Genomic DNA, 11,482 nt, shown 5'->3' on the forward strand with positions numbered 1-11,482 from the left:
TGTTTTATTTTGTCATGTTGGCGAGGACTTTGGATACGTTTGTATATAGTTTTGATTGGCTGACCTAGACTTGAGCGATCCTGTCTATACAGAACTTTACGTTACTATATTTTCTGATGTGAGTTATTAACATGTATATGTATGGTTTGTTATGATGTGCCATATATGAGCACAGCTCTATGGACAAAAGTTTGAAATTGCTTTCGTTTGGCCTCTTTACTCTGATGAGTTATGTCTTGTTTGGTTTGAGGCCATAGGTAATCCCTGGATTACTGGCCGGTTATGTCGTTAACCCATAGGGACGGGTTCGGGTCGTGACACTTTTGAATCTGAGAAGGATACTGAGGGCTCTATACCGATATCAAAGCTGGCATAATCCGAGAAGAGGCCAGCCGAGGCCGCAACATCTGACGCCCTACCACCAAAGAAGCCAAGGTCCAATCGCCTAGAGGGTAGTAGCAGCTTTCCCTGCAATCAGACCTGGGTGCCCGAGGTCATGGTTGGTGACCGACCTCTGACAGCCGGTGATAGCACGATAAAAAACGTAGAGGTCGACGCCGCCTGTAGACCGCCCGGAACTCCGCTCCGTGCGCGAGGGCGCGAATCGTGGTTCTTAGCTACTACAATTCGGACTCCTGTCACAGTTCTAAATCTAATCTCACAAAGTTCAATGTAAGACTGATAAATCACCAAAGAGTTCAAATCCGACAAATCATTTTGAAAAATCGATTTTGATCAAGAAGTGCCAAACATGGATTGCTTTTCCAGATTTCAGAGTCGTCACCTAAATATTTTATTTTTGGGAAATTTAGGAAACCTTAACTCGTGCCTAAGGCCACGTGTCCGTCATCACCAAAGTTGCCTCGGCTCAGGAACTTGGGTACGAGGGGGAAAGGACATGAAATGAGCACCCCCGCTCGCCCGATCAAAGGATCGGCCTCTACTAACATGATACATTATTTTGAAAACACATGTGCTCTTTTCCGGTTTATTAGCTAACCTTACTATGTGATGTGCACTGCATACAAGTATAGACTCAATCACGCAGATTGGAACAAAACAACACATGTTTCTTTTTTAAAATGGTTTGAAAGTGCTACTCGCAAGTAGGCTAAGTCGTGGATTTGCCACCCTCAAGTGGGCTTAGAAAAACATGATTTTGCCACTTCAAGTGGGCTTAAAACTCACAATCATCGAGTTGTTCCAATTCAGGCAATCAAACCTTCACCCACAGGCATTCAAACAGTTATAGCAGTTAAGCAGTTAGCCTTATGGCAAGCATGCTATCATGGCAGTCACTTACACACATGCAAGGATGCTAAAGCATAAACACTTACAGTGTACTTTGAACCAAAACAGAAGCTAGTTAGAAATCCATGCATGATCCTAGCTATGTTAAGATACCTGATGCAAAATATGTAAAAATGCAACTAAGATAGGGTCGACTATTCTAAGATGGCATAAGAATGTAACAATTGATACATGTATTCAAATAGGAATTGAAATACAATGCAGTTTGAATGATGCGTCGAGCCCGGTGCATGCAATACGAATGAATGATGCACGCATGCAAAGCATAAGGATGCTAATTGAAACATGCCCTAAAACTAACCACTGAAAGCAGGTAAGTACAAGAGAGAAAGAAATGGGGGTTGGAAGACATGCATCACACACACGTACACTTATTACAACATTTGCCCTCTCGACGGAGGGTCTCAATAAATCAACTAACTAGCTACGCTAAGCTAATTAATTACAAACCAACTAATTAATCAAATTAATTAAGTTACAAAACCAACTAAGTATGAAAAGCATCTAAATTAGGCTGCCATAGCTCCACCTTGAATAATGAAGAATGCATGCTCGGTCGCGTCCTCCCAGAAATCCATTACCGTGCCTCATGATGCCTCTATTTGCACACCTTCTGTACTTCTGAAAATTCTGACCCACCTTAGGAACATGCTGAGGGATGGTCGGACAAGAGGGATGGTCATCGGCCAAAGTTGATAGCCGATCGGCAAATTTTGGTGGCCAGTTGGCAGCTTTGATGGCCGGTCGGCCACTGCTTGCAGCAGAGCACAAACAGAGGCATGGTAGTGTATTTGCAAGGAATGTGTGCACAACCACCCTCCCTATCATTTCTTAAGCTCAAGGGAGTGCAGTACTCGACTCTCGAGCCACCAAGCACGCATCTCAATGCATGATGACTGAGAAGCCAAGTTTGCACAATTCAATGTTAATGAATGCACACAAAACACATAAGGGCCTCCACCTCTGTCATGCTTGATCAAGAGGGTCGGCGACCGAGATATGAGGTGCGTTTCATCACTTCAAGTATGAAACGCCCCTCGTTCCTCGTGTTTGGATCAACATCCGATCCAAACACAATGCAATGCGACAAACATGCAAACAACATGCAATGTAACAACATGCCTATCTAACAATGTTAATGTGGCAACATGCAAGACTCTAACATATGAACAATGCATGTATGGCATATTCAGAGGCTAAAGCATCAAAGCAAGTAAAGAGTATCCTACAAGAGGCATGCAATACAATGCTCAATGGACTTAAACCAACTATGGATAGAGCTCCACCATGCCAAAACTAAGGCCAAAAACATGTCGAAAAGGAAGTCCAAAAGCGTATATAAGCATGCATATACATTGGCTCATGAACAAGGTATGAAGACACAACTCTCAAACACATTGAAGGAGTGGAAAATGTGAGAGTATGGCAATGAAATATGCTCTGAAATCATGTAAGAAATAATGCCAAATCATCCAAATATGACAAATAAGGCATGCTAGTAGGCTCAAAGCTTAAGGCTAGCAAAGGTACTCGTACCATAGCCATATCAAACAAGCCCCAAAGGGGCCAAGATGACCCAAAACAATCTCAAGGAAGGTCAAAACAGTGCCAAAACATGCATGGAATAGAGCTAACACATGCTAGAATGGAAGGCATAAAACATGACGCATACAAGGCCAATGAGTGGGATTACACTACAAGTGTAAGAAGCAAATGAAGGATGCTCTAACCAACCAAAAATAGAGTTGTACCATGGAAAAATAAGACCAAAAAACACACTGAGATGGTAGCCTAAAAGCTTAGGCAAACATGCATGCCAATTGGCTCATGATTGAGGCATAAAGCATAACCCTCCAAAAACATTGAAAGAGTGAAGCATGGGAGAGTATGACCACATTTCATGCACTGAAATAATATATCAAATGATGCTAAATCATGCAAATAACCCAAGCAATGCATGTTAGTGGACTCAAAACACCAAGCTAGTGAGCAAGATTGCACTATGGCTATACAAAGCAAGGCATGCATGACCAAAGACACTTAAAACAGAGCTTAAGCATGGCAAAACATGAGTAAAATCTTGCTGGAGTGGAGCCAAAAACATGCTAGAATGATGGTCCAAGGCATGATGCATGTTAAGGCTATAGGGGGGATTGCACTACAAGGGTATGGAGCATGCAAGAGGCAATCAAACTAACCCAAAATAAAGCTAAGGCATGCTAAAATAATGCCAAAAATATGCTGAGATAGGTCCAAAACATGCTATAGAGACATGCTACTTTGCAAGGCTACAAGTAGGGTTACACTACAAGTACTAGAAGCATGCAAGAGGTGACCAAGACAGCCAAAAACAGAGTCATGATAGGTCTAAGAAGTCACAAAAAAGTGCTCAAACAAAGCCTCAAGAAGATAGAAATGCATGCTCTTTTGATGAGCCATCAACACAAGCCAACAAGAGTAGGGGAGGGGGGACAACCCCCACCCATTTGGGACCTTAAAACCACATTTCTACCACTAAAATTCCCCAGGAATTCAGTGGTAGGAAGGCCAAAAAGAGATGGTTTCAAAGGCTTTAAAAGGTAGCTCAAAGCAAAGCAAATAAGGCACCAAAGGGGGTAAACCACCCCTAACTCAAACAAAGCCTTAAACAACCATTTTAAACACCTCAAAATAGAACTTTTTATAGTTGAAAGCAAGGCCTAAAACAGTATGCAAAGGGGGCCAAACACTTAAGCAAAACAAGGCTTAAAGGGGGTAGCAACTCACCCTTCAAGAACCACAGCAAACCAGCACTTCTGAGCCAAAGAAAACAAACTTTGAGAGTCCAAACAAGGTCCTCTAGTACCTTAGCAACAAAGCAATGGTGCTTTACTAGGTGTAATAGTGCAAAAGTGAAAAGAAAACACACTTTAAGGCTCACAATAGCACAATATAGAGAGAGAGGGAGAGTGAAATATAGAGAGAGAGAGGGATATGTATATCTCTCAGCCAATTTTCTGAACCTTGAGCCAGAGGGAGAAGGCTCCCTTATATAGAAAAACACAAGCCAAAGCTTCCTTGACAAGCTAAGCCTTGTTTGAATCCATCCATACACGTTTATGGAGGATACACAAAGTGATCAATAGCTGGCACCAGCTGGAAGAAAAATATCTACAAAAGTAGAAAAAGGGGGCTCGGCCAAAAAAAATGGCCGACCGGCCATTAAAGTTGCCGACCGACCATCAAATATGCCAACCGGCCACCACTGATGGCCGATGGAAGAAGGGCACGGTCGATAGGCACAGGGCCTGGTTGATGAGTTGCAGGGCTGGCCAACAGGCCACCCTCTTTCCTCAGAAACAAAGCCACAAGCTCTTGATCCACAACCAAGCACCAAAACAGACAAGTTGAGAGGTTCCAAGGCAAGGTGCACAACCGAGACCTTCAGGAACTCAAAACAAACACGAGCATGGATGATTATCGAGTGTTCAAACGATGACGTCCAAGTCTTGAGGACGGTCAAAAATGGGGTGTCTACACCGCCCTGTTAACGGTCGTGCTCCTTCTAGTTGACATCAATCATATGGCTGATCGACACGAGTATGAGAATTTCGACCTTATGATTGAGCACTCCATCTAAGTAAGCTTCGCACTGTATCCTTTAAAGCTTTCCAACACTTAGCCAAATTTTTACTAATATGTTTCATTCCTTGCAAGCCATCCAGCATGCACATTCGTATGCGGTCAAGACTGAGATCGTGAGGAAAGAGTTGGTAAAGAAAGCCCAAGAAGCTGCCAAACTCCTTTCCTCACTAAACCATGCCGAGACCAACAACTGAAATTTGCTGGATTAGGCCAAGGCTGCTAAGGCTACTCAAAACCAAGCTGAGGCTAAAGCCGAAGTTGCTGAGACCGCTACCGAAGCTGCAAAGGCCAACGTTGAGGCTGCCAATGCCAGGGCAGTAGAGTCTGAGGCCAAGCTCAAGGAGGCCATTGAATCAAAGGAGGCTGAGGTCAAGGCGGTCGACGAAAAGGCCTTTGAAGAAGGCCAAGTTTCCATCTGTGATCAGTACAAAGAGAAAGTCAATCTAGCCTGCAACAAAGGCTACTACTTGGGATGGGTGGTTGCTCTTAACAAACTGCCAATGCCTCTTAACTCGCCACTTCGAGATATTACTCAACTGCAAGTTCCCTTCCCTCCTGTAGACACCCCATTTTTGACCGCCCTTAACACTTGGGTGCTACTGATTGACCACTCGATGATGAAAGTTATGCTATCCAATCGCTCAATTTCTTCAGTAAGAAGAGCTTCTAAATCCTAACCTTACACTCCATTTTGGACCGAAACGTTTTGTTTGACCGAAAGTTTTGTTTGACCAAAACAATTTTAGACCTTAAAACTCTCTCTTTCAAAATATTTTTGAAAATTCTTCTACGATGTTCCGAGGCTCGCATTTCGTTAAAAATTGCACTTTTGATAAACCGAGCAAGGACAAAGTGGAAATAAATGGAAGAGAGGTGAACTTTTTGAAAAATCTTTTTAAACATCTTATTAATAAGTTTGGAGTTGAAGAAAATTAGAGGGGATGGAAGAAACCAAGTTGGGAGAGAAGTTAGGCGTCAACCGTTAAGGGAGAACTGAGCAGCCTCCACTAAATCAGACCTATCCTTTTGTACAAATGGACTTTAATTGTGGGGCCACCACCATTAGAAAGTAGACTTCCTGGGATTCAATTTAGACTCAAGAATGACCTGCAAAGGACTCTGGATGAAGGAGATATATCCATTTGAAGTCGGGCCTGGAAGTAGATTTTTACTTCTGGCTTGTCGGCCAATGGTGAAAAACCAAGATATTTTTTTCCAGTTGTCCCCCAAAAGCTCTAGCTGTCCAGGGCTTGATATTTTCGACCCAAGGCTCATATTTTTTCCAACCCCATGTCTTTCTCCCTTTTATTTAATCGCTTTTGATGGTTAGATTAGGGACATGTTTCAATTAGCATATCTTATGCTTGCATCCATTCATCTTGTCTTGCATGCACCGAGGCTCGGTGTATCATTCAAATTGCATTGTCATTTCAATAATTCTTTGAATACGTGTTTAATCACATGTTATTGAAATTGACTCATATGTCATATTAGTAGCCAAGCCCATTAAATTGCATATTGTATGTGTTGCATTAGACATTTTGTATAGTTAGGAATCATGCATAGTTTTCTAACTCATATCTTCTTAGCTTGGAGTATGAGGTGAGTTTAGCATACTTGCCTGAGTGTGAGTGATTGCCATGACTAGCATGTTTGCCACGAGGCTAAAGGCTTACTTGATAAAATGTTTGAATGCCTATAGATGAAGCCTTGTTGTTTGAATTGAAACGATTCAATAAAATGTGTGTTTTAAGCCCACTTTGTTAAGTGACAAATAATCTTTACGCCCACTATGTTTGGTGGAAAATTTACAATTTTAAGCCCACTTCAGGTGGCAAAATTCAAACCATTTTCGCAAAAACAAACATGAGTTGAATTGTTCCAACTTGAGCAAACTAGTCTATATTTGCTTGTGTGCATCACATAGTAAAGCTAGCTTAATAATCGGAACAAGAGCACATAGTGTTGATAAAAATCATATCACGATTAGTAGAGGTTGATCTTTGATCGGGCGAGTGAGGGTGCTCAATTCATGACCTTCCTCTCTCGTACCCAAGTTCCTGAGCCGAGGCAACTTTAGTGATTACGGACGCGTGGCCTTTGGCACGAGTTATGGTTTCCTAAATTTTCCCAAAAACAAAAAATATTTAGGTGACGACTCTGTATCTGGCAAAGCAGTCCAATTTTGGCACTATTTGATTTTAAATCGATTTTCCAAAAAGATTTGTCAGATTTGGACTCTTTGGTGTTTATCAGTTTCATATTGCACTTACGAGATTAGATTCAAAACCACGGGAGTCCAAACTGTAGGGCTTTTTTTCAAACCTTCCCAAAGGCGACGCAAAAAAGTCGAGCTACACCTCCCTCTCCATCTGAATCCGAGGAAGATGGCAAAGAAGAAGATGCTGAGGCTGAGGAAGGGGTTGAGTCCAAGGTCACTGCTGGGGTTAAGTCCCCTCACTCTGAATGATCAAGTCCTAGACTTGACTCAGGATGATGAGGACGAGGCTTCCAAAACTGTCTTTCCCAAAACAACTTTTGAGGTTGAGGTCACTTTAGTCAAGAAAAGTCTAGATCATACCCTCTTTGAAATCGATGTCGAGATTGCGGCTGAAAAGTCTGCCCAGCTGTTGTCTAAGGTTGCAACAACTCCAACTGCCGAAATCGAGCTGTCTAAGAAAAATGCTGAAGATCTTAGTCCTTGTGATTTTTCCTTTTTCTATGTACTCTTTCCTTTGTAATCTTTTATGCTTGACTAGTTTTTGCTTTTGGCCAATGTGCCCTTGTAAATGGACAAGTTTATCTTTTATGAATACCAATCTTCCATGTTTCTTATAAGTGTTATATGTTTGTCTCTTTGTGCTTGATCTACCTTAACTATTTTGTATGCTTCCATACTTAGGATATTTTTGCACTTCTCTTAAGTGCAACTTACCTGTGTAATCACTTTGGGTTAGAACACCTCGGACCTATATCACCTCGGTCCCATATCATCTCGAGTACAGCCTTAGTTGGTCATCTTAGACCAATATACCTCGGAGTTTATTTTTGCTGCAATCTCGTCCAGCTGGCACTATATAAAAATTCTTTGAATAACTTTCAACAGGTTTTGTTTCCTTACTTGTACTTGCTGTGTCTTGTCAAGACTTCACCCTTCCAACCATTCCAAACTTGGCAGCCTGGTTGTTTATCTAAGGTAACAAGTACCTCGTGTATTCCCTTATCTGTTTACCTCGGTTGACTCCAACTTGTAAATTTTTTTTAAAAATTTTAACAAGTGTCAAGCTCATTCCTTATTCTTGCTCCCTGCCCCCCTAATGTGAACCTAAGTACCACTTATGTTCACATTAAACATGCATCTCCAATTTTTGCCGAAGTCTGATTCAAACAAATCGTAGCCGAGGTTTTCTATCTTGATGTCTCTGTTAATCTGACTAGATCAAACTTAGTTCAACTCTGTCGTCATGGCAAGTCTAAGTTACTTATCACGTTTCATTATGAAATATTACCAACTTAGTTCAATTCTACCATATGGCAAGTGTTAATTCAACTCTACCATATGGCAAGTCTAAGTTACTCGTCATGTTTCATTCTGAAATATCACCAACTTAGTTCAACTCTATCATATAGCAAGTGTTAATGCAACTATACCATATGGCAAGTCTAAGTTACTCGTTATGTTTCATTCTGAAACATTGCTAACTTAGTTCAACTCTACCATATGGCAAGTGTTAACTCAACTCTACCATATGGCAAGTCTAAGTTACTCGTCATGTTCACCATGGGAACATCATCATAAGATTGTCTTCTTTTCATCTGGGGTATAAATTACTATCTGTTGGTAGCCTCTATATGCATCCAGGAAACCCATCCTCCCATGCCCTGAAGTGGCATCTACTAATTGATCGATCTTGGGCAGTGGAAAACTGTCCATGGGCAAGCTTTATTCAGGCTGGTGAAGTCCACACAAACCCTCCACTTGCCATTCTTCTTTTTCATTACCACTCTGTTGGACAGCCAGGTAGGGTAGTTCACCTCCCGAATGGCCTAGGCTTCCAACAGCTTGTCCACTTCCTCCTCAACTACCTCCACATGTATCAATACCGGCCTCCATGCTTGATGGATGACAGGTTTAGCTGACCTATCCACATTGAGCCTATGACAAGTGACCTCGGGGTCAATGCCAGGCATCTGATAGGGCGTCAAGGCAAACACTTCTATGTTTGCTCGCAAAAAAGTCTCCAACTCCTTTTCCTCCTCCTCGGCTAAGCCTAAGCCGAGAAGGAAGAAGCGCTCCTCATCACATTCTTGGACCAAAATCTTCTTCAAAGCTTCCTCACTCTTGTCGGCTGGTTCTTTACCGACATTATCTAAGACCTCCATGTCCTCGTCTTCGATTTCCACTGTTTCTGCTTCCCATATGTTACAGGTGGACTTCATTGCTTCCATGGCGCAATTTTTCACTTGCACATTCCCTCTGACCTCCTCAATCCCTTGTTCGATTGGAAATCACAATAGCTAGTGTAACGTTGAGGAAACTGCCCTCATTGTATGCAACCACAGTCTTCCCAAAATAACATTGTAAGGGGAGGGGGTGTCAATTACTATAAACTTTGTGCTTACTTTCTTGGTGCCTACCTGCACTTCCAAACTCATGGCTCCTAAAGGCCATGTCGGCGTCCCATTGAATTCAACCATCAAGCTGTCAGATTGTTCTAGATCATCTGGGTGAAGGTCGAGCTCCTTGTAACATCTAACATACATGATGTCACAAGAACTGCCTTGATCAACCAATATGCACCTCACCTATCATTCTCCAATCTTCAATGTTATTACCAGGGCATCATTGTGTGGGTGCTGCACCATATCCAGGTCTACCTCAGTAAAAGAAACCATTGGTCCCTGGTACTCATTTGTCCTAGTCTTCTTTTGCTGGACCTGATACACGTGATGCAGGTGCCTTACTCTCTAGGTGTCCCCTCACACATCATTCTTATTGACCTTCGAGTGAATCACATTGATCTCCCGATGTCCATCTGCTTTGCTGTGGTGGCAGTGGTGGAGGTGGTGTTGCTAGTGCCTGGAGAAGCGTTGCGTACTCTTTCCTTGTCCTGGCCTCATCTACTAGGTGTCTTAGGTGACCCTGTCTGACCAAATCCTCCAAGTACATCTTCAGAGCCCTGCATCCCTAAGTCAAGTGCCCATCCTCATTATGGTAAGCACAGTGCTTCCCAATGTTCCTTCTCATCAACTCACTAGGGATCTTCTCCAGCGCTCTGTAATACGGCTGGTTCCTGATCCTTTCCAAAACTTTGTAGATCGGGATCCTAAATATAGTGGTGACTACCTGTGCAGCTCTCAACCTTGTCTCCTGCCTATTTACACCAGAATTACCTCGATCTCGCTTTGGCGAGCCGCTTCTCTTCTCTTGCTTTGGTGTCTTCATTCCTTGCGTGTCCTCTTCTACTCTGACATATTTCTCAATCTGTGCCATGTGCTCCTCCATACTTTTTGGTAGGGTTTTTGCAAGTGATTTTCGAAGTGGGCATTCATCATCCAGGTCATTCTTAAAAGATATGACCACCAGCTCCTGGTTATAAGCCGAAATTCGGTTGAATACCTCGTAATATCTCTTGGCGTATGCCCTCAGGCTTTCACCATCGCTAATGTTCAAAGCCAGCAGGGAGTCTACCCTTAGTGGCTACAACTTGTTTGTAACAAACCTGGCCACAACCATCTCAGCCAGACTCTTCACAATTCCTCTCGACAACTTATGAAACCAATCAAATGCTATCTCTCCAAAGGATGAGGGGAACACCTTGCACAGTAATTGCTCATTCCCGCTCCACAAAGCCATTGAATTTAAATACAAGCCGACATGAAAGTTTGGATTAGACTTACAGTCATAAATCTGGAATCTCGACATGTGGAATCTCTTTGGGGCCTCAAACGCATCCAACTCCACTGAGAATGACATCCTTGGCTTGACGGGGGATGTGATCTTGGCGTTGTGTCGCTTCCTCTAGAGGTAGTCTCTCAAATCCTCCTTCGTTCGACCGGGAGCTTGGCTATCAATAGATTTCAGCCTTTTTTGTGCACTGCCCCTGGTGCAATTGTGCGTCCGTTTGGACTTCTCCTCATCTCATGCATTAAAACAAAGGCCTTTCCTCTATATGTGCCGTGATTCTTTGGCATAGGTCCCCTTGGTTAACGGTGTCTTCTGCGACTCACCTCTTACTGACTCTGCTCACCTGACATCTCGTAACGGCTGGTGTAAATGTTCCTTTCCCTTGTCGTGTTGTGGGACTACTAGGATTGTCTTTTATCCCCTTTTTGGACATTAGTCTTGGCCACTGGTGCCGACGTATCCTGCAATGGGAATGGTGGTTGCATCACATTGTTCTGCATCATGAAGTTGACAACCAACTGTAGGTCTACCAACTTGTTTGTCATTTCTTTCATCTTGCCATCCCACCTCAAACATCTATCCTTCCATACTTGGAGGTCGCTTTTGTTGTAATATTCATCTCGACTACCCTTCTTCGGG

The 11,482-nt window shown here is 42.8% G+C and overlaps 1 protein-coding gene across 1 annotated transcript; it reads right to left on the reverse strand.

The window, feature by feature from the left end:
• Positions 1 to 10,123: 10,123 nt before the first annotated feature.
• LOC114274071 (uncharacterized) lies at positions 10,124 to 10,912 on the reverse strand. The gene is made up of 2 exons (XM_028215941.2): positions 10,659 to 10,912; positions 10,124 to 10,598 (listed from the first exon to the last, which is right to left on the reverse strand). Exons 1-2 carry the CDS (start codon positions 10,910 to 10,912, stop codon positions 10,124 to 10,126), a joined length of 729 nt encoding a protein of 242 aa, XP_028071742.2.
• Between the last annotated feature and the right edge of the window lie 570 nt (positions 10,913 to 11,482).

This window comes from Camellia sinensis, chromosome 1 (assembly GCF_055761805.1).
Source record: "Camellia sinensis isolate YWXY chromosome 1, ASM5576180v1, whole genome shotgun sequence".
NCBI classification, from domain to species: Eukaryota; Viridiplantae; Streptophyta; class Magnoliopsida; order Ericales; family Theaceae; genus Camellia; species Camellia sinensis.

What these genes read in the sequence shown, in the direction of transcription:
- LOC114274071 (XM_028215941.2), bottom strand. Translation starts at nt 10,912, where the DNA reads ATGTCATTCTCAGTGGAGTTGGATGCGTTTGAGGCCCCAAAGAGATTC. An exon ending in GCTGAGATGGTTGTGGCCAG is followed by an intron (nt 10,599 to 10,658) that starts GTTTGTTACAAA and finishes TTTGAACATTAG; the next exon opens with CGATGGTGAAAGCCTGAGGG.